Consider the following 24,424-nt stretch of genomic DNA (forward strand, 5'->3'; position numbering starts at 1 on the left):
TCCCAAAGGATGGAGGCAGCTCGTCTGCCGTAAGGCAGAGAGTAAGGGTCACCAACTATTGACCCAGTGGCTTCATCCAAATAAATGGAGCAGTCTGGACTCATTTCTTAGTGGCCAGAAGACCTGCCAGCAGGCAAGACAAGCATTCAGATGACAATTATAGCTGATTTACAGTTTCTCCATTGAGCCAAGAGACAGGGGAGGTCCCTGCTCTTGAAAGAACTGATCTCTCGGGGGGGGGGGGATGCCACTGAGCTCCAGCCTCAACACACCTGTTTAAAATGTAGGCAATATGGAAGTCAACACTGTTTCGTCAATAATTTTGACCTCCTGTGTACAGGAGGCTTAGCATTTTCTTGTAGTGGACTAAGACGAAATAAAATAGGAGGATGTTGGCATTTTGTTTCGAAGCAATTTAAGATGATGCCAAACACATGAGTGCAACAGTTAACAAAGGAAGCATTTTATAACAATTGGATTTGATTAAAACCACGTTAGGTGAGGTCAAGGTTGCAGGCAACCATGGCAAATCCTAAACCCATAACTAATGCATGGAAACTTGGTCTCTTAGTTTCGTTTTTCTTCTCTTTTATTTCATTTCACTTCACTTTATTTTATTTGCTTTTGAAAGTACAACGTCACATGGATTATTTCCATGCAACTAGATGTAGGTTAAGAATGCTTATGAGTGGAGATGGAAGAGGCGGCTCAGTGGTTAAGAACACCAGCCCCTCCTACAGATCCCTAGGGTTCAATTGCAAGCACCCACAGCACTTCCAGCAGTCTGTATCTTCATTTCTAAAAGATTCATCTCCTTATTCTGTCCTCTGAAGACAGGGCACACATATGGCACACAGGCACACATGCAAGCAAAACACCGGTGTGCATAAATAAAATAGTTAAACAATGCCTATGAATAAAGTAGTTCTGATTGCTCTTTACTTCAGAAAGATTCCCCTGGCCTTAAGACATTGCTTTGAACACAACACCTAAAAGGCTTTGGAGGGACAGTTTCCTCTTCTGGTCAGCAACAACTTCATTTGCTTAGTGTCTGTATGCTAAACTCTGAGGCTATAAAACAGAACTTTCGCTGATTTGTCTGAATCAACACATAGGGCTGGAGATGCGGCTCAGTTGGTAGAGTGCTTGCCTAGTGCACACAAAGTCTGTGCAGGATGACGAGGGGCATGGGGACCTGATGCCTGTAATCCCAGCCCTCAGGTGATGGAGGAGCAGGCAAGGGATCAAGAGTTCAGGGTCATGCTCAGTTACATAATAGCAAGTCCGAGGTCAGTCTGGACTACATGAGACCCTGCCAGAAGTAGAGTCAGGGGCAGGAAGATGGTTCAGTAGAGAAATGTGCTTGCTGATGAAGCCTGGCAACCTCAGGCCAATCTGAGAACACACTAAAGATGGACACAGAGAAGAGACTTTGATATACTGATTTACACACACACACACACACACACACACACACACACACACACACACACAAATTCTTAGTGAAGTCAAATAAAATACATTGACCAGTGTGCATGATTCTTTGTACTCATTGCTACAGCTTAAGATCACTAATAGTGTTTCTAATTCTCATGAGCATTCTTTTTATTACTCAGGGGTGTCCATCTTTCCGAATAATCATTTCGTATGCAGCCATCCTTAAGTGACGTGTCTCCCCTTGTGCCACTGCAACAAGTACAGTTTTGTGCCTTTAGGAATTAAGTACGCCTCAGCCGCAGCAATGCCTGTGACCACGCCTTCAGCCAGGTCACAGGTGACTTTTCAGATTTATTCGTTTAAAAAGGATGTTCCCTGCCCTAGTTTAAAGGTTCCTATCTCTTAGTGACTGGGCACTCCTGGGACAAACTGAAGACTTAAATGCTTAAACTGTCAGGAAGGAAACTCATCTTCATTGTAGTTAATCTTAGGCTGTGTCCTTCATGGTTGCTTTGAAACTAAGATTTCCAATTTCTGAGATTCTGTCTCCATCCTAAACAGGATTTTACTTTAAGATAATAATGTCGAGTTTCTGTACACATATAATTACATCTGACATCCACTCTAATTACCTCTTTTCATATGTCCCACTATCATCTCTGTCAGTTGGGACGCTGATTGTTACCTGAGAGTGGAGGAGAATGGTTTATACAGAACGTGGCGGGTCTTTAATTTAGCACTGTTTGCATCGTTTGCCAGTCTTTGCATATTCCATGGCTGACGCTTGGCTTTCGAGAGGCTCATCTTGCTTTCCTGTCTTCTAAATACCATTTTCATGATGCTGGCTATGTTTTCGCTACTACTCAGCAGAAAATCTTACTCATTTTGGTCCATCTGTCCTTTAAACCTCAATTGCCACACATCACTGAAAGCATTCTCGCTCTTTAGCAAAAACAAACTGAAACAAACAACAGAACAAAACAACAAAAGTATTCTGAAAACGACACTCCGCCCATCTCAACCATGATACCAGGTTATGTTAGAAAAGGAAGGAATGAGCACAGAGACGGTTGCCATCTCGACGGTTCCAAAGAAGTCCTGGACGGGAAGAGATAACCTTATTGCCTTCTTTAGAATAAATGGCTTCTGTTTATCAAAGATCATAGAGAAGGTTCCGACTTTTCCACCCATGGGTCTTCTCTGAATAACCTAACATCCCTCTCTTTTCTAAATTACCATCCGTATTTAAATGTATATGCAGAAGTTGCCTTCCCAATCCATTTCTTAAAATGAAACTAAAAGCCAGGCATGGTGGCGCACACCTTTAATCCCAGCACTCGGGAGGCAGAGGCAGGTGGATTTCTGAGTTCAAGGCCAGCCTGGTCTACAGAGTGAGTTCCAGAACAGTCAGGGATATACAGAGAAACCCTGTCTTGACCCCCCCCCCAAAAAAAAAATTTAAAAAAAAATGAAACTAACATTAAAATGAACTCAGACTTGGATTATATCTCTGATAAAACCCGATGCTTACAATACATGGATTATTTCATCATTTTAATAGTGACTATGCCAAGTCTAATGTTATTTTCTATTTAATCAAGTAAACACAGCTAGAACCTACCTAAACATGTCCTCTCCTTTTATAGAAACAATACAGACATCATCCTTATTTGCATATACATACTGTGTGAGCTAATATTTCCATTATTTTAATAACAGGCAGATTTTTTTTGTTTGTTTGTAATTTTCCCCTTAGACTTGGTTTCCCTCTGTAGTTCTGGAGGGCCTGGAACTCTGTGTAGGTGAGGTTGCCATCAGACTCATAGATTCATCTGCCTCTGCCTCTGCCTCTGCCCACCAAATACTGGGATTAAAAGGTGTATGCCACCATACTTAGAAATAACAGGCAACTTTAATGTCTAACTCTAGTATTTAAAATGCTTTTAAGATTTTAAAAATATTTTTATGTGTGTGGGTGTATACACACACACATATGTGGGTACCCAAAGATGTCAGAGGAGGGAATCTGTCTTTTGAAGCTGCAGTTACAGGCATCTTGGTGTTGGGACCTGAATATAGCCTTCAGCTCAAAGCAGCAAATGCTCTTAACTACTGAGCCATTTCTTATGCTCCTCAAATTCTTTTTAAATACAAAAACCTTTATTTATTACCTTAACACGGTGCCAAAAAAACTTTTCAAAAAGCAATTAAGAATGTCAGTGAATGCATTAAGCCAATATCATGGAACTATAAAAGTCAAGAACTGTCTTAACTAATGCAAATATTTATACAATTTTCCCCAAAACTTCTAGTATGAGAGTTTACAAAATCCATGAAATGTTCCACATGAAGCTTTAAAAAACCCAAATGATAAAATATTCTAAGAAAACTGTTTTTTTTTTTTTTTTAGTCACTTCAGAGGTCATTCATTAGCCTCATCATTGAGTCTACAATCTGCAGGTAGGTGAAGTACAGGGGTCTTTGTGGTTTGTATGAAATGCCAATCATTTATAAACTGCAGGCACTAAAAGCTTCAAACACATAAGTTTTAATGCAATGATCTAATTCTCTGATGTATTAAAATATCCTATCTCCTTATTTTTTTGAAACTTGGTGGGATTGAGAGTGTATCATGAAAAAAACAAAATCACATTTAAAGAATCAGAAAGGATGGAAGAAATAACTTTATTTCAGTGCAGTTTTTTGGAAGATATTATTCCAATTATTAGCATCAAGTAAAGTAACCCATTACACTGGAAAATATTTTGATGCTATCCACTGTGTTTTATTGCCTTTCAGATTTAGAACATTTGTGAACCGCGCAAAGGGACACACACCTTTAATCCTAGCACTCTTGGATCTCTGTGAGTTCAAAGCCAGACGGTCTACATAGTGAGTTTAAGGCTAGTCAGAACTACAGAGTAAGAATCCATCTCAAAACAATAAGTAAGTAGGCAAATAAGTAAGTAGAAAGAAAGAAAAGAAAGAAAAAAAATCAAACATTTATGATACAATTTCTCCCCAATTTTAAATTATAACTTAATCTGAATAGAAAATTCAAAACAGTTGTGATACATATGAATATGAAGTTAAAGATAACTTACCATCTATTACCAGCCCCTTGAGAGCCACAGAACACAGAGGTTTCGGGACAAAGAGGAATGAGAAAATGCAGACCAGAGGTAGGTCCAAACACACGTGTCATCCTTCCTTGTGACAAGTGAAACATGTCAGCCCCATGAAAAGTCAACTGGAGCTGAGGTCATGGGTCATGAGAAAGAAAACAGGATCTACCTCATATCACATGCAACACTGAGACTCTTTGAACTTTCTTAAATAAGATAAAAATATTTAAGACAATTTCTTACGATCTTGAGGTAAGCATACCGGGCTGAGCACAACAGAAATCTCAGAAGTCAAAAAGGGAAAAGAGATATTTGATTAAATAACTATCAATTTTCATTTGACAAAAGACATTATCCACAGGGGGGGAATCACAGAGATATTTTCACACATGTAACAAACATTAACACCTTTAAGAACTGAGCTCCTAGACTCTGAAGATGGAAAGATGGGCTATGAAGATGAAACGAAGAGAAAAGAAACTCAGACAGACATTGGACACACGAGAGCCGGCTCAGCATTAGTGGCAGAAGAGAAAATGAAAAATCAATCATGAGAGACAGGGAGGCTGGCAAGGACTCACGGTGGGGGGGTGGGGTGGGCATCCAGAGTTGGAGAGAAAGCAGGAAATGGGAGGTGGCTTGCTAGTCCTTTGAGTAATCTAGCAATATCTATTAAAATTAAAAAACACACATACCGTTTGACCAAGCAATTCCACTTCTGGGAATCTACCCTATAGGGAGAAAAGGACCAGTATGTAAGTGTGTCAAGTACATAGATGTTCACTGAAGCATGGTTGCTGTGCACTAGGGCTGGCAAAGGCAGTATCGAATATAATATGAATGTCTATCAATAGAGAAATGAAACTGCCAAACGTCTATCATGCTTAACATTAGATACTATTCAAATGATGGGATAGAGTTGTCTTGATCGAGTTGGAAACTTGATAAGGTGAGAAACGTGGACAGGAGAGTAAATTTCTAACATTCTTGCTGAGGCGGGTAGCAGCGTATGTGAACACACTCACCTGGGTTTACAGTGAGGAACAGAAGCACACAGCACAACCTGACATGTGTCACATGAGTGATAAATGGAGACAGGGTTTGGTTCTGGGTTGGGGGGGGGCCTCGCTGGTTAGGATGAACAGTTATGACATAGCAGCCTACATTAGAAGTATTCCAGGGCATCTGTGGTTGGTAAACTCAGTGAAGGAACCAATGATTCCTTGTTGTCACGCTCATCTCACTTGTATTAATTCTTGGTGGCTTGCCAAAGTCTACCTTTCCCCCTGTCTCCTCTATGTACGTTCCATAGTTCCACTGTGATCTATTTCCAGGAACTCCTAGCCATTTCTAAACTACTGCTCTATGGGAAACATTTCCAAGTCACACAACACAGTGACAATTCTTCTGGTAGTCATAGTTTTTGCTTTGAAGGTCCTGACCCCCTGGCTACAGTTGGTGTGAAACCTGGGTTTTCCCATCATCTGAGCCAGTCAGCTTTCTTTGTCATTGAGACACTTTGGGCTAGTGTTTCTATTAGTTGCAATCAAAAACTGGCCAATCTATAAAATCCTCAATGGATACTACCATGTTCACGCAGTACTGTTTTCTGAAAGGAACTAAGTCAAATGTCCCAAATTTCTATCATTTATTCAAGGTACCCTCATATTCACTTTCCTTTGTTTGGTAACATTTGAGAACATTTTCTGGAAACAAAAAATTCTTAATGGAGATGCTCCAACTAACACTTGGTCACCCAGGGTAAGTTCCTAGGGATAATTCAAGAACAACTCTCCTAGAGGCATTGGGTCATGAAATCTCAGAGCAGCCATCATCTCTCACTACCATTCCACTGTGGCTTCTGTCTGTCCATCCTTCTCCGCACCCTGTTTTCCAACATTTTGGGCATGAACATTTGGGTAGAACATTCAACTTTATTCTTGGCTCTTCTTTACTAGAAAAGAAAATCCCTGGTCACCTCTAATGATTAGGACAACCAAAGATATCTTTAGACATCGTCAACTGTCTCCAATGCGTCCTGCAGCACAACCTTTCTGGGCATCTTCCTAGGCTAATCATCTCTGTTTGTCCAAGTTTCCTCTTTCACCATCTCTTATCATGGAGGCTGAACTATCTTGCTGTCTGTCTTTCTGGAAAAAAAATGGCTGCTTCCTTCTGATTGTAGATTTTAATCATTGCTTGAGCTGTTCCAAGAACTGCCCTCCCAGGTATTCCCCTTAGACTTCCTGACAGTGATTTTCCGACAAAGTATGTGCTCCTGTCACTGACTCCCTAGCTGAGGCCCTAGATCCTGGGTCACTGGTTTCATTCATACCATGTGAAGGCAGTTGCATCCCCACCACTCCATAACATGTCATTCTCTCTTATCCATATCTAGGACTAGACTTACTTATCTTAGACAGACCCATCCCAGCTCCTCAAATTTACCTATGTAGCCTCCATGAAATTTCAGGAAGAAAAACAAAACAAAACAAAACTCGTTGGTTTTCTTTTAGAAGTAGACAAACTGCCTCTAAAGTTTAAGAACCCCAAGCAGCTAAAAACAACTTGGAAATGCATAAAGTTGAAAAATCAGCAACAATATCAACAAGATTCACGATCAAGCCATGATCAAGGCAACGTGACACTGACATAAGGACAAACAGATCAATGAAACAAAGAAGAAACCGTGACAACAGACACTCACATGAAGGGACAATGGAGCTTTCTCAAAAACACACAGAATGACAATGGACAAAGAGTAGCCTGTTCAACAAACAGCACCAGAAGTGTTGGATGTTTATATGGAAAAACAGGAACTTTCATTCACATCTCACTCAATGTGTAAAAATCAACTCAAAATTAAGCACAGATCTAACATATAAAAGTTCTGGAAAACAGAGAGGGAGGCTTTTGTTATCTTGGATTATGAAGATTTCTTAGACTCAACACCAAAGCATTGAAAAACAAGTTAACCGGCCATCAGAACTCAAAATATGTACTCTTCTAACTATAAAGCGAATAAAAACCTACACGCTGGGAGACTACATTTAGAAATTCTACATGTCGTACCCAAAATGTTTGCAACTTGAGATGTTTCAGATTGTTGAGTATTTTAGGTTTGGGGTTTCTGGATTAGGATATAGCATACCTATTTAAAGGCCAAAAATTATCAGATTCCCAAGTATCATCAGGAAGTGAATGGATAATCAGACAGTGACATTGCCATGCAACCGAATATTACCTAGCAATATAAAGAATTAGTAGTAACATATGCAACATCTGTTAGAGTGTGGATGTACTACAAAATAGTCATATTAAGTGAAAAGAATCAGGCCAAAAAGGGGGAGGGGTGAAGGAGGGATATTACTTAGAGTATCATTCCACTTAACATTTTTAAAGTGAACCCACTCTCTAGGGGTGGGAAGCATCTACAGTTGCCAGGCTGGGGTACACGGGTGGTCGGAGTAATACAGAGGGAAGGCACCTCACAGGGAAGATGGGAGGCCCACACTCTTCCTCCTGCTGCTGGTTACACTTGCATGCTTCATGTCTGTATTTTTTTTTTTTTTTGTTTGTTTGTTTTTCAAGACAGGGTTTCTCTGTGTAGCCCTGACTGTCCTGGAACTCACTCTGTAGACTAGGCTGGCCTTGAACTCAGAAATCTTCCTGCCTCTGCCTCGCAAGTGCTGGGATTAAAGGCACGCGTCACCACTGCCTGGCTCATTTCTGTACTTTTAACTTTGCAGTAGATACAGAATCTCATGCGTGTAAGGCAAAGCACGCTACCACTGAGCATCCACACAACCCCAAATGTGGACTAGAAACGATGTGCACTTTCTTGTATAAGAACTAGGTCTCAATACAAGTGCCTTCATAATGGGAGTATGAAAAGCAACTTTTTATTTTCCTGAAGTAATTGTTGCCTCTGAGGCTTACTGCCTCCATCTGGGCTTAGTCCTGGAAGCTTCTAGCCTCAGTACAATCTAATCTACACCTAGTTGTTTTTCAGCATCTGAGACTTACTGCTGAATAAACTCATCTTTTTCTAGTCCTTTCTGAACTCTTGCTGCTGGCAGGTTCAACTCAGCTGTGTGGCTTAAAACTCCTCTCGAAGTTGACTTATTCAAATTGTATTCTTTCAGCTTCTGACTAAATTTCTCTGCTTGATTGCATACTAACTTTGGCAATATGTTCTAATCTTCTGGCTACTTCTCTGTCTTCACCTGTGTCTAGCTTGTTCTCTCTCTCCTCTCTCCTCTCTCCTCTCTCTCCTCTCTCTCTCTCTCTCTCTCTCTCTCCAACCTGTCTCCATACAACTGCCCCAGTAAAATACCTCCTCCTTTTTCCTTTCTTCCTCTGCCATGCTACCTCGTGTGTTGCCTCTTTCCTCTCTCTTCTTGTGAGAGTTGGCATATTATATTCTGTCAAATCTTTCTCTGATTCATCACTTTGTCTGCCACTCAATTAGACATCACTTTCAAAAATGGGTGCTTCCTTCTATAATCGAACTTTACCTTCAATGCTTGAGATTAAAGGTGTGGACTAAGGGTATGTCTGTATTCCACCCAGAGTAGCCACAAATTGCTGGATTAACATTTCTCTACAGAGTAAACCTGTAGATCGGTTGGTAGGTCACTATGGGGTAGCAGACCACATAGGGGTGACCCTAGGGGGTAACCATGTTTTGGGGACAGCTGAAGTTGGCTCACGCTGCATGGGATTCCAGAAAAAGAAGCAATTGGAGAGATGGGCTGTTTTAAATTTCTATTAATGGCTCCAGAGCCAACAGAGCTCTCAGTTCTTTGGTGCATGACATAATGCAGCCTAGATGCCCTGTATTGGTAGAAGTGGTGTGCCGTAGTATGTAGACTGACTTGGCCGAGCCTCTGGAAGTGCTGAGCAAAGATATTTGCTATGATTCTCATCTTAAAAATATGCAAAGATGAGCTAGGTATAGTGGCTCATGCCTTTAATCCCAGTACATGGAAGGCAGAGGCAGGCAAATCTCTTAGTGTAAGGCTAGCCTGATCTACAGAGGAGTTCCAGGACATTAAAGGCAGAGAAACCCTGTCTTGAAAATGGAAGCATGTAATAGCGGCAGGGGGAAAGATTTGTAAAGGTGGGACTGGGAGGAGAGAGGAGAGGAAGGGGATATTGGAATATGGGATGTAAAGTGAATAAATAAATAAATTTTTGAGGACAACCACTGCCATTGCTATTCTATGTTCCTCACAATGTATAATGCAACCACCTGGAGCAAAATATAGAGAAAGAACAGAAGGAAAGATGGAAATGAAACAGACCTGATATAAAAATAAGGAGCCTGAATTCTCAAGGATAATTAAGTGGTGTGCTTTACCCAAAGTTTATGACAATATTTGTCTGTGATTCCACCAGAACCAACTACATTAACATACAAATAATACCTCAAAATGCCAGCATTGTTCCCCAAAGACACGAAACTTGCATAGCAGTCTATTAATTCATCTCAGCATGTGATGTCAAGTATAGTTTTCAAACACCCTTCAGCTCTTCCAAATGCTCTGTAGCCCAACAAAATTGGTTTTAACATTTAAACTAATTTACCCTAGACACGGAAAGAAAAAAAAAAAAAACTTTTGCTTATTCTTTCACATGGCCGACTCTTGATTTGTTCTGATCCTAAAGACTGCTTTGTTCCCTGAACTACAAACTCCTTGGTGAACACACTTATGTGACACTGAAATAAATATGACCACTTATAGCTTCAGCAAGGAGGCCAAGAGGAACAGAGATGAGGAGACACACAACTCTCATTCCCCCATCCCCCCATTCCCCCTCCTGCCATCCTGTGCCCACCCAAAGGTAGGTGACCGTCCCCTGATAATACACAGTGTCACTTATTCACAGCGACCACACTTGTGGAAGTCACACAGTGCCTGACAAGTGCTTTTAAAAAGTGCCCTCTTAACATTGCTTAAAAAATAAATCGTGGGGACTGGTGAGATGGCTCAGCAGGTAAGAGCACTGACTGCTCTTCTGAAGGTCCTGAGTTCAAATCCCAGCAACCACATGGTGGCTCACAACCATCTGTAATGAGATCTGATGCCCTTTTCTGGTGTGTCTGAAGACAGCTACAGTGTACTTATATGTAACAATAAATAAATCTTAAAAAAAAAAAATAAATCTCAACGTTAATCCCTGCCTCTACACTGACTTGTCTCATTAAAAACGTATCCACCATTACTACACTAAAGGCTGCCACCATGGAAATCCATGTGTAAGGGAGCTGGGACTCAGCACTGGGTGTCTCAGCAAGGCTAATGGATCTCTACGACACACAGGAAGTTAGTAATTGGTTCTCCTTGTGCAATATGAGTACAAAGAACATCCTACCTTTTTTCCTCCTTTTCTTAGGTAGGGTTTTACACTGCCCTGGCTGTCCTTGAACTCAGCAGAGGATGACAGTGGACATCCTATCCTCTTGTCTCCACGTTCCTAAGGGCTGAGATTGTAAGGTGCTGGAGACTGGACAGACAATGCTGTCAGCCCACTGGTCAGCACACACACACACACACACACACACACACACACGCACGCACGCACACACACACACACACATGCACGCACACACACACACGCGCACACACACACACACGCACACACATGCACACACGCACACACACGCGCACACACACGCGCACACACACACACGCACACACATGCACACACGCACACACACGCGCACACACACGCGCACACACGCACACACACGCACACACGCACACGCACACACGCACACACGCACACACGCACGCGCACACGCACACACACACACACACGTTTTAAAAAAAGCAAGAACATTTCCATGAAAGTAACTACAAGATACTCAAATAATAGGCATTTCAAAAACATTTCCCTAAACTCTATACACACATCTAAATTTATTCCTGGAATTTCCATCCTAGGGACTGGAGGCCATGCCAGCTCAGCTGACAAAGAGCTTGCTCTTTTAAGCATAGACACTTGAGTTCAGGTCACCAGCACCCACATAAAAGCCTAAAGCAGTATCGGGTGCCTGTAATCCCAGCACTGTTTAGTGGATCCAAGGGCCTTGCTGCCTAGCCAGCCCAGAGAGCTCTATGTGTTCCAACTCCAATGAGAGAATCTTGTCTCAAAAAAAAATGAGGAAAAGACTGAGAGACAAGTGCTTTCCATTTATCTCTGGTCTATATACACATGTTCTCTCTCTCTCTCTCTCTCTCTCTCTCTCTCTCTCTCTCTCTCTCTCTCACACACACACACACACACACACACACAGCATCCCATGTATAGAAATGAATGTACTCACATATATACACATACATAAAGACATTTCATTCTAAGATATTACAAAAAATGTTCATATGTGAGATGCTATCTATTTATATCTCTATGGCAATCAAATTTATACAGTAGATCAAACCCTTTCTTCTCATCTGCTCTGCCTATCAGTGCAGAATTTCCTAGTGACAGAAAATGTCCTCTGGGAAAATGTTGTGGGAGGGGAACCAAGGCTTGGAGGGCCTCTAGGAAGGAGTGTGGGGTACTTAAGGGTGCCATGGGCATGCCTGGCATTCTACTGTGCAAGTACAGGAACGGCCCCAGCTTCACCCAGAAGAAGTGACTCTACAGAACAGTAGGTCAAAAGACAAAGCAGATATAGACTTATGAAAAAAAAATTCCCAGCCAAGTCTCAGAGGAGGCTGAACAAGAGGAGAGAAAGAAACCCCCAAAGTACTTGATTTTCCCTGGCCACCACAGAGAATAAGGAACGAGGATTTGAAGCCTCCTCAGGAGACACTCACAGACACGAGGCAAGCCCGCTTCTCCCTGGCTCCTGCCTGTGCATTGCTTCTACACAATGGGGAAAAAGAGAACAATAGTGAATTCAGAGGACTGCTCACATGTCTAGTTGGGTGATGAATATATACAGGGGTTGCCAGTTACCACAGCTGGGCACTAGATCCCCGACCGGGGCAGCTATCACTGCCCTCTCTATCATTCTGGGGTACGTTTTGTTCCGGATGGTACTGGGGGTTTCCATGAGGATGCTTTCCCTCAGCTGCAGGAGAAAGTGGAAACTTTTAAGAACTTGTCTGACACTCCAAAATATTCCAAATGGGTGAAGGGGGCGTGTTGTGAAGTTTACCCATTGCTTGGTCCACAATGTGGAGGTCGATGTCAAGCTTTATACCCACAGAATAAATATCCACGGTCTGGCTAAGACTCAAGCACACTGGCCTCCAGATCAAAAGATCACACCCCAGTCCTTGGTAGTTGGGGACTCTAAATTCTGCTCATGTTTCAGGATTAATTTTACTGGTTGAGCCCAACAGGCCCCTAACCTTCTACGTTGCTAGTTCACCACTGATAAAAAAAAAAAAAAAAAAAACAAAAACAAAAAAACTGATAAAAAAAAAAAAAAAAAAAAAAAAGCAAGTTTAAATAAAGTTTCTCTCAAGGATTTCCCCAACTTTGAATCCTCTGACTCAATCTTTCCATTCTCCTCAACACTTACCTGTCTCAAACCACAGTTCCAAGAAGTGACCTTAAAATGTCCTGCGGAGGAACTGATTATTCTGGGAGAGGAACCACTAAACACCGGAGCTCCCACATTCTGGTGATATAATGGCAGCGTGTCTGTCCCCCTTATACAGGCAGAAGCCTCTGGTTATCCGGGCTGACCACTGCAAGTCCAGTGTAAGTCCTACACAAAGCCACGAGTCTCTCTGCCCGCTCTCAGCAATCTAACAAAACAGGCTCTCAGAAAATGCTTACCAAGAGGATGTGGCTTTAGGAGTACTTCCTCAGAGCTGGGGAGATGGTGAAAAGCACTTGTGCTCTTGGGGAAAACATGAGAATGGTTCCCAGCATCCACACAGAGGTTCACAACCATCTGTAATTCCTGTCCCAGGGAGTTTCATGCCCTCTTCTGTCCTCCATGGGCACCAGACATGTGCATGGCGTACACACAGGCATACAGAAAAACACTCATACACATAGAAAAGAAAATAAGTCTTTTGAAGAGGAGAAGGAGGAAGAGAAGGAGGAGGAAGAGGAAAGAGAGGAGGAGGAAGAGGAAGAAAAAAGGATTACTTCTGCTGCCTACTTGGCAGATTTTTGGCTAACCCAACAGCTACATATAAATTAAATTTCATTGGGCTTGTTATATTTCCCAGTACTTAACAAATACACAGTACATAGGTATGCCAGGCACAATCACAAACACTTTACAAATATTAATTTCACCCTCTGAACAATTCCAGGATGGGGTAATATTCCATCTTACAGATGAGAGACTAAAGTGCAGAGATGTGAAGTAACATTCAGAGGACCCAGAGCTGGTTAATGGGCAGTGACCGAATTCAATCCAGGCAATACTCCAAAAAGCGAGGAGCAGGTAACTTTTAGTGAGAGACCTGTCGGCCCCCAGCCCTCCTGGTCACACTAGGAGCTGAAAGGGAACTGCCTATGGAAAACAATTCCCAGATTCTGTTGGACTCAAATTGGCTAGTGTTATTCTAGTAAGCATGAAATGTATAACTTCCCTTCGTGCATCTGAGGACCCAAAGGACTAGCTTCACCGACCTAGACCTCAAAGCTCACCTAAAAATTGTAGTTCACCACGGCAAATGGTGTTTCAGATGCCTCTTAAGAATGTCTGTGCTTCCCCCACTCCACCTCGCCATTCTAGTCTCCATGTTTAGAAGTACACATGGATTTTGGTGACCCTAAACTACATCTTCCCAAGATAACCCAACCCTCTCCCCTGGATCAGAATGAAGGTCTTTCCTTAATTTCCAAAGGTAACTACCCCTCTACACCTCACCCCCACCCCACACTGTTTTGTTTTCCCACCCTCCTCTTCCATCACTGCAGGGCAGACAAACTCATGCCTGAGAAGGAAAGCCAAATGCCACGCATGCCACTCTGGCTACTCCATGAATATATAAATGGAGCTGACATTCTCCAAGCCCACATCCCTCTCTTTACTCTGGGATGTATTACACCACTCACTCTCTCTTTATATAAACATGCCACTTTAAATGCTAATTCAGACGCAACGCTCGATTTTTTTTTTTCCCCTTCATTTTGTTTTTGGATTTCTAACATTCAACATGACACTGGCCTTCTATTTGGCTTTGACAGTAGATATTCTGAATTCTTGCTTCAATATTTATGCGAGAGGGAGGGTAGAGGGTGCTATAGAGGAAATAAATTTGTTTTAAAACATAGCCAAATATGGTTTGCATGCCTTCTATTTTGCTTGAATTAAACCCCTTTCTTCTCTTTCCAGAAATGTTGCCTTCGTCTTGCTGGAAATCTCACAAATCTTTTTCAAATCTATTGCAAAACCAAGGTGATTCCCTCTTGCTGAATTCTGGAAATAACCTCATTTATCCAAACGACTTTCCGAAACAACCAGGCAATGCATAATGTTCTGAATCTAAGCCTTTTTTTTTTAAAAAAGTACACAGAACTGTAAGCAATGAATTGTATTCACCAGAGCCTATTCAATGACCTAGAAAGTCACACGTAGCTTGTCTCAAAATGAGGAATTCCAAACTCTGAAATGTCCTGATCCAGTCCAGTGTACTCAAATGCATCCTCTGTAAGGCACAGCCTAGTCTCGGGTCCAGCAAGCTCAGCTCCACCCAGGTCTCCAGGGACCAGCACTCTTCTCTGCTTTGAAGGTCCTAATCACTCAATCAATTCTCCCTGTGGGTCCCTCTCACTTCCCACCGTATCCCTGGATGCTAGGAAGTCAGCCAGGAAGAAGTGGAATTGCCTTGTGCGTATTTATTAAGCTATTCAATGTTTACTCAGACCTCGGGTGGACTTGTCTCTGGACACTTTTGCTGAAAGGCAGCGGCGGGACACCCAAATGTGTAGTAGAAGCATGACAGCTGTGCCTCATTTTGGGTCTTTCTGTCTGCTTTACCTTGGTGGAAGGCACAGGGCAACAGCAAAACACACGCTGGTGGGGGAAACTGCCCATCAATGAGACCTCACGCTGGTAAAGAAATGCGTATAGTTCTGGAGGAAGGCTGTTCCCCTCAAGAGATAAAGGCTGCAAGGGCACCTTGCAGACGGTGTGAGGAAGGCTCTAACCAAGCCGATCAGGCTCTGACGGGTATACCTGACTCATCTGCTCTCCCCAGTCTGGGTGGGTACCTCCATTCTTGCCCTTCCCTTTAGTTAGCTTAGAGACTTTTGGGAGCTGTCTGGGCTCCTTTTCAACAATTTAAATTTGCTAGTTACCAGACAGCAAGCTGGGTGCCTTACCTTTGGGGGCTCCGTTGAGCAAATCTGTAGCTCGTCTGAATTATTTCGGGATCTGCTGATATGACAAGAATGCATGAACTCTATAATTTCTGTGTTGGAGATTACCAAGGGATATTATGGTACACAGAAAAGCAAGTGTGCCTAGGGGATCTATACTGTAAATTATAGAATTGTAGAAATACTAAGGTTGTACTGTCTTGAGGCTCACTAGAGAGAATTCTAGCTGACTAGCCCTTTGTAAATGGAAATATAAAACATGATGATTATCTGTGGGGTACATCCTGAACCAATGTGCTCTCAAATGCCTTATGCATTAGCATATCTGTCCATGATGACTGGATTGCTGGAGGCTGAAAGTCTGATGGCAATAGCAACACTCCCTGCTGCAGGTGCATCATCATGAGGGATTCCTGAACTCTGAGAGACAGGTGCTCTCTCTGGCCCACTCTGTGGGGTCTCTAGGTGACTAAGGTCTTATCGGAGGTATCAGAGGTATAAAATGCTATGATGTGTAGTACTCTCGTAGAGAACCACATGCAAAGAACGGATGGACACCCAGGAACAACTTGGGGTGCCAGTGACTCCTTTATGTGTCTATATTTCCAAAATGGCTACAGTGAACAAGTCCTTTCAGCTTCTTATGATTACTTGGCTACCTAACTGGCATGTTGGGCTAGGTGGCCAAACCTAGCTTGCTGAGGCAGCTGGAGACCATGTTTTTAAACTAAAACACCAGTCACGTGGCCAGCCCACCAGAAGTCTCCCATTTAATGAGATTTCTGCTGTACCCCAAGGCAGGTACATGTAAGTACAGCACTGAAGGGAAATTATCTTCAAGTTGCACATGAATGCATTGCTGGTTCTTGGGAATATCAGAGGAGGTGGGATGGAGATGGACTCTGCTCTACATAGAGATGAGGCGTCGAACCTTCCTACTGGCCTATCTCAGTCTATCTAGACTCCTAATGTACAGCTACCGTGGCTGGCAGCAGTGGGCTGTAGCTGCTTTCAGAATTAGGAAGGGAAAGGGTGCAGAGAGAAGAAATGGAAGTTGGTAAAGATGCCAGTGTTGTTGCTACATCAAGAAACTAAAATAGAAAAAGGCGCCGCACCTGACTCCCGGGCGCTACTCTTCGGCACATGCACATCCCCCGCTAGAGCTTCCATGCACATTAGGAGCTGCTGCTACTTTGGCTTCCTGCTGCTGGGTACCCCTAAAACCCATCCCTAAAGCTTGTGTGGACAAAGACTACAGAGTTGAGAAACCACCCAAGGATCCTCCACTGCTTCTACGGGAATTCGCAGGCCCACAAGGCTCCGTGCAGGAACATGACAAAGCTCACAATTAAACATGGTAGAGGGAAGAAGCGTGTTAAGTAGAAGGGAGAACCTATTGCCAAGAATAGACAGTACAGTTTTCATTTTGCTTTTTTTGAAAAAATGTGAAAGCCCATTTTAAAAAGTAGGAGGGGAGGGGGTGGGAAGAACTGGCTCTAGCCAGTTTCCTGCTCTTCTCACCAAAGCATAAACACTACAGAGGCACTCTAGAGGATTCCATAAATATAAATAAAATAAAATAAAATCAAAGCCTCTGTCCTGGGGAGCTGTTTATTTAGGCAATTAACAAAGCACAAAGGGACCTTTCAGCATAAGTGGTAAGTGTCAGAGATGCCCACCTTTTCTTCCGAACTGTCCATCAGTTCAGATCTTTTTTGCCTTTTCCGCTTTTTCTACTTTCTTTGCCTAAAAACGAGCTCCCTAGGGACAGCTGTCGATTTTTAAATGCCAGGCAAGTCCTCAGTAGGAGACCAGCAATGCCAACAGAGACAGAGAGGTGACCAGGCAAATAAAAATCATGTCAGGAGAGTCTGTGTGTCCCAGGCTGACTTGATGACGGCAAGGACGTGGAACCTGCCACCGTGCCAGAGGATCTCTGTCCCAGGAGTCAGGCGTGGTGAAGGGGCTACAGAGACCCAGCCCAGTACATGTATTCTGTAAGGGGCTACCTGACTAGTGGAAGGTGGCCTTGTGTCTATTCCATAAACAGTGTACTGGAGATATTCCTGTACCAGGCACCCTGCTTGACAGGGAGAACAGCCAGGATCAAGTTCTGAAGCTCAAAGTTATAATTCATCGCCGTAAAAACAACGGTCTCATTTTTCCTCCTTGCCTACCTGCTGGCAGCATATCAGAAGCAGTTTTCAGGACCCTGAAACGCAGGCACGCAATGTAGTGTACACGCTGGCATTAGCCGATCGTGTCCAACACAGGGGCCTTTCAAGTATTGTAAAACTGCAGTCATCTGTGGCAATCTTCATCAAGAGATCAAAAGACCATCAAGAAACAAAATACAGTTATGATCCACCCTCATATTTGAAAGAGAGTCTTGAAATATCTATTTAAGCTATTTTTACCCCTAGGTAAGGGTTTGGTTCAAAGCCTGAATTGCAATTTCACACACTCAAGAAAATTAAGTCATAGAAGATGTAATATCTTCTATGTATACCTATGTACTTAGCACCACAGTCACATTAAGGATACATGAAGCTCCTCCCTATAAGAACCACATGAATGACATCTCTGTCGTTTTCTATAGTAGCAACTTTCACACAAAGCTACTCCCCATGCATGCCTCACATTTCTATGGTGAGGGTGTTCAGAAACAGCGGGATTTTGTTACCTATTTTACATTCCACAATGGAAGTGGTGCCTTCTCTCTGGGACTTGTTCATCAACATATTTGTCTCGAGAGTTAACCTTCTCTATAGCATCCCTCTGCGTAGCTATGGCAATACCACGATTCTAATAGACTGCGAGGAGAGATGGGACAGGGAGTGTGGTAACTTAAGCGCCCAAGAAACGGAAGGAAAACACTGCTGCTCCGAGAATCAGAGATCCAAAGCCTTCGTTGAATGGAAAAACGAAGCTAAAACCCGCCTAATACAGCAAGCTGGCACAGAGATAAGATCTGAGGCCTTAAAGATTAGAGTGCTGGGAAGCCTCAGGGGAACGTCTTATCCAGTGACATCTTGCCTAGAAGGCAGGTCCCTCAGCTTTCCTTGCCTCTCGCTCTTTGCACTACAGAACAAAGGTCTTCATCAACTCTGGCACCTTTTTAGACTTTATATAAGACCACACAGTCTTCATGCGAGTGCCCTTCAAAATGACTGCAAAAATTTTAAAAAGCTAAATATGATTGTCTAGAAATTGTTGGCTTTTATAGTCTCTCAATCATCAGAAAGCATATTTTTCTCTTTTTTTATTTATGAAATTTTTATTTTTAAGAGTGGCATATGTGTGGTTTTGGACCGCACATACAAAAGTTATTTTTAGCATATTCAAAACAAAACTCAAACATTTCAAACGAGGCTAACAGATTCTATAAGTTTCAAAGAGACGGAAATGTAATACTAAAATACAAACTTCACGATGCACAAATTAGAAGCAGCAGATACGTCAAGCCAAAGTGACTCCCTCGGAGGCACAGCCCCCCCCCTGACAAGGTCAGTCTTGTGGCTTTGGGAGCAAGGACAGTAAAAGCCTAAACTGTGCCTTGGGTAGTTGCTCCATGCCAACCTGGAAAGTAAGAAGACTCAACCCAAGCGCAGGGGGTGGGAGAGATGGCCCGGTCTTCCTGCAGAGGAGCACAGGAGTTGAAGGCACTTGCTAGGAGTCATTTTCACAGCACCCAAGGTGAGAAAGTGCTAACAGAACAATCATATACTGTGACACTGGCTGAAGCCTGCGCCTCAGAAAGCTACGCTGTCTTCTTCCATTAGGTTCGTGTTAAAATGAACCTGCCACTGTTTGTAAATGCATTTCTTTTTCTTGGTGTCACAAAGGACAGTGCACGCAGAGAATAATTACTGGACCTCTGTGTGGCATTCAATGAAGATGGTGAAGTCTGTGGGCTTCTAAAATAGCTATATTATCAGACACTGCTAATTCTCTGAGGGTGACTGTAGTCGATATCAAACTGTGTTTATCTGGGGGCTGACTCATTTGGAAATATTAATTTTCACAAAATTCATTGAAATCGGAGGCCTTGTGCTAACCTGCCCCACCTGTTTCATTCTGCCACCCAATAAATCAATTGGTTTTTATTAGGGAAGGGACCTTAAATGCTCTATATAATTCAAGACTCAGGCTCCAAATACATTTATTTCATTATCCTTTTTTTTTTTTAAATATTTTATTTTTCTCAAGTGAAGGAATATATGTATTTTCTCCCTCTTCACATCAATTCACAGCTATCAGCTAAAATTAACAGAACTCAGACCTCACTGTGAAAGCAACATTTAGCTCTTTCTTTCTTTCTTTCTTTCTTTCTTTCTTTCTTTCTTTCTTTATTTCTTTCTTTCTTTCTTTCTTTCTTTCTTTCTTTCTTTCTTTTTTTAAGCATTTAGCTCTTAAGGCAGTGGTAGCACATGCCTTTAATCCCAGCACTTGGAAGGCAGAGGCAGGTGGATTTCTGAGTTCTGAGTTCGAGGCCAGCCTGGTCTACAGAGTGAGTTCCAGGACAGCCAGGGCTATACAGAGAAACCCTGTTTTGAGAAACCCTGTCTCGAAAAACAAACAAACAAACAAAAAAGCATTTAGCTCTTAAACAGATATGATACATTTAATTGCTTAATGCGTACAAGCTTTTGATAGTTACTGGAAATATACTAACAAAGCTATGGAGAATTACTAGAAAGGCTAAAACAAAATCTGACCAAATTTCTAAGGTTTTCAAATAAAGTATCAGAGAAAAGTATAGAGAAAATAAGCCTGCTTGCCTGCAAAGGGGTTTCAGGTAGTTTTTCTAGTTTTCTCACTTCTGATTTCTCATTGTGATGAGAAATAAATCACAAGTTTGAGTTTGGGGAACAGGGTCCTAACCATGACACAAAAAGGAAAAGCACTGAATCCTAAGGGCACTTCCGAATGAAGGATGGGGCCGTTCATCTCTAGCTAGGGAGTGAGGCGAGGAGCTGGACTCAGTCGAAGCAACAGTCATTAACTGTCTACCTGGCAGTCTAAGAAATAAAATGGTCTAGACAGCCCGGGATACCTGAAGCTACATAGAGAAACTGTCTCAAAACAAAAGCAAACAAATAAAAACAAACAACAAAAAAAGTTTTAAAAATGTTCACAAATGATGCTGTTTAGGTTTCATCAAAAGATGAAGATAGTCAACATATCGGTTTTTATTCATGCACAGTGAGATTAGCCAGTCTTATCTTAAATACCCTATTTTAAGAGGAATTGTTCCACAGACTTCAACACAAATCTGATAGAAAATCCCAAAAGTTCAAATTCAGCCCTTCTATAGTGCTAATGGTAAGAAAGCTTTCCTACAGGTAGTAAAGTCTTAAAGAAAAAGTTCACGCTGGAAATGGCTAATGAATAAAACTATGATCTGCACAAGTATAGAATTCGCCTGAAAAATGAGAGGTGGAGACATACTACAAAGAATCAAGTCGAGGTCTGCAAATCTGTCATTTTACTACAAGAGTGTTATGGGCACCATTTCAACAAGAGTGGATCTAACAGCAGGAAGTGTAGCTCACTCAAAGACTCCATTCATTCAAGTGTCAAAACATCTGTAACAAAGATCAACCACAGAGTTCAAGAATATCTGGAAACACATTAACTCTAGGCTCAGGATACTTTGTATTAGCTGCAGATCAAATCACATTTCTGCTTGGCTATATAACTGAATTTTTAAGACTGAAGCTCCTCTTAGGAGTTAGTAAGAGTTTTCAGTGCTCACACACAGATCCAGCAAATTACGAGAAGATCATTACTCTTTGCCTTTTATAAATGAATTCATGTTGTCTGTTGATTCATTAATCTTTCAGTCGCCATTAAATGACCACGTTACAATCGCCAGGAAGGACCACATTACACACAAGGCAAAAAGAGAGGGAAGAGAGTCCTTGTACTTACAGACTTCCTCTTCGGGGGAGGCTCAGCTCCTTCTGCAAAAGAAAAGAGAAAACATACATGGGAGACGGCACACCAGCTAAAGTCACCGGAACACTGAGTAATACCAATGGACATTATCAGACTTGATTTGGCCTTGTCAAGACACCAAAGACTTTGAGGATATAATTTTACGTTGGATCCCTCCCAGCACCACTCTTGCTGTGGAAAAGAGGTCTGAAGGGGAAATTTATACTACAAACAGCTGATCTGATTTGAAAGCCTAAAACTTTTCGATCTGCTCAAGGCCACTTGTTGGAAATACTGAGCTGAGCTGCACTGTCCTATGACCGAGGAAAGTCTGAAGGACCAGGGATCCTATTTAGAACAGCAATAGACAGAAGCAGGAGAGATTTTGGAGTATTATAATTAACTGGAAGGTGAAATGAAAGGGCAATTAGATAACAAACTTACCCTCCAAGGAAACACATTCAGGCCAAACACAGCATACACCAGACATCACACTCTCCTATTTGAAAGGGAGCCTGCAACTGGCTTTTCTTCTGGAATTACTTCTCAAAAACAAGTGGCACTTCTTTCTTAGGTATTGAAAAGTAGGTTAATGAACCTCTAAAAGGTAACCAGACAGCCACAATTACCAGAGTGTTTATAGTTCTGAAGTACGCTCTCACACTTACCTCAAATTAAGATCATTATCTGCAGAATTATGGAGAGGCAAGGAAATGAAGACAACAAAACCCTTCACAACCAGCCATGTAAGCAAACAAACCACACACACAAAATCCATCCACTAGGGACCTTCTACACACCCCACTCCTGAGGGATTACTCGATGACAGTAATTAAAGAACCAGGCCGACTTAAAAATTCAATACACTACAAATTCCGAAGAGTCTGAATTTGGCCATTCATCCCCAGAGTGCTCACTTTTGGTGTTTCTCAGAAGCCCGAGCCAGTGAGCGTCTTCTTTGGAAAGGTGTCCCCACCTCCACCCCATCCCCCACTCCATACTCACCTTGCCTGCCCTCTATTTTTGTTGGATCCTGAGTGTTTGTCATGGGCAACGGCCTCAGACATCACTTCTGAACAGTGCAATTTACTCTAGCACAGCTTATAGAAAATGGCCGTGAGCGCAGCCGAGGAGAGGCAAGGAAGATATGTGGCGAGGGCTTTAGACATAGAGACCTCCCTGCTAACTTATAAATACGTTCCCATACGGAGTTACCGTAATGTATCACTGGTTAGTGCTGGGTAGGACAATCAGTAATTTAAGAAATGAAGCACCCTGTTTGTTCTTACATCCCCCCCTTGAATCTTTGATTATCTGTCAAGAAATTACCGTGCTTGCTGAAGCTGGCTTCCTGATCTAAAACAGAAATGCACCTTTATCTGCTGATAACAAGAAGACAGCCTTTAACCAGGATAGACTCCTCAGGGGCTGAAATGCACACAGAAAACCAATGAACAATTTCCTGTATATGAATCTTTGATTAAGCAAACACTAGAAATTAGTTTTGTATTTGGCCTTTTTTTTTTTTTTTTTTTTTTTTAACAATTTCCTAAAAGCCATAACTCATTAGATTGTGTCTTTTGGGAAAGAACTGACACACCTTGCTCAGCAAAAGGCCTAGAGCCTAAAAGGCTACCATTGCTCTGGCAGAAACTTGATCAGAAGGCAACATAGATGATGCCAGAGGCATTATTAGTACGAACAAGCGAGTAATAAATCTGATGCTATATCAACTATATATGCAAATAGAAAACTTGAAAGACAGAATCAGGAAAGGCCAAGTGGGGAACTGAGGGCTCAATCAATCATAGTCCTTGAAACAACCCCTGGTTGTTTTGCTCTCTGAAAAAGCTGCTGAAAAGTCAAGATAAGGGGATAAGAACTGACTCTGTTTTTAATCAGAAGCCTTTCCAGTAGGCCTAGAATTACGAGTTCTAAATAAGGAGAAAGGTTACAGTGGCTCACGCAACTCCCCTGCACCACAGGACAGCACCCGAGCTTCCAGGATGAGGAGCAGAGGATGTTTAATGGGGCCACTGTCAGCTGACCTGGAGCCACCATGCTAACCAAGCTGAAGGAGCTAATCCACCTGACGGCTTGAATGTCAGGCTCAGGATGGGAAACTCAATTTGGTAGCAAATTGGAATCAGATGTGATGGTAATAAAGTGAGAGAAACGAATGTGCCGTGGCCAAGACCTTGTGAACAGTAGCAGCCCGAGTCTGCAAATACCAGAGGCTTAGCGATTGCAGGCAGCTGAGCAGTCGCTGGCTCCTGCCCTAAAGTATGGAGACCACATGCTAATAAATCAGCACGGGTCAGGCACAAATGAACAGCATCGGGGCATTTTACTGCCTGTGCCCCGATGGTGCTCCACGTGTGTGTCTTCATTTGCTTCCCTTACTGTCGGGATAAGGTCACTAACGCATAGTTAGATAATTAGCTCAGATGTGTGTGTTTGTCCAGGTCATAAACCAAAGCTAGCATTTGGTATATAGGGCATAGCTGTTAAAGGCTGTATTAGGTAAGAACTGGAGGTGGGTCAGGGAACGGGATGCAAAGGAAATGAAGGGGCAAGAAGAATCTATATGAACTAAATATGCCTATTAGTTATTT

The 24,424-nt window shown here is 42.3% G+C and overlaps 1 protein-coding gene across 8 annotated transcripts in view; it reads right to left on the bottom strand.

Moving 5' to 3' along the window:
- Mast4 (microtubule associated serine/threonine kinase family member 4) overlaps positions 1 to 24,424 on the bottom strand; it is a 591,509-nt gene that overhangs the window by 264,441 nt on the left and 302,644 nt on the right. For all 8 annotated transcript variants that reach the window (XM_021208672.1, XM_029544159.1, XM_029544158.1 and 5 more), the window contains one exon: positions 21,804 to 21,835. In XM_021208672.1, the coding sequence (XP_021064331.1) occupies positions 21,804 to 21,835 (32 nt within the window). The remainder of the gene's footprint in view (positions 1 to 21,803; positions 21,836 to 24,424) is intronic.

The sequence above is a fragment of the Mus pahari genome, chromosome 11, assembly GCF_900095145.1.
Source record: "Mus pahari chromosome 11, PAHARI_EIJ_v1.1, whole genome shotgun sequence".
NCBI classification, from domain to species: domain Eukaryota; kingdom Metazoa; phylum Chordata; class Mammalia; order Rodentia; family Muridae; genus Mus; species Mus pahari.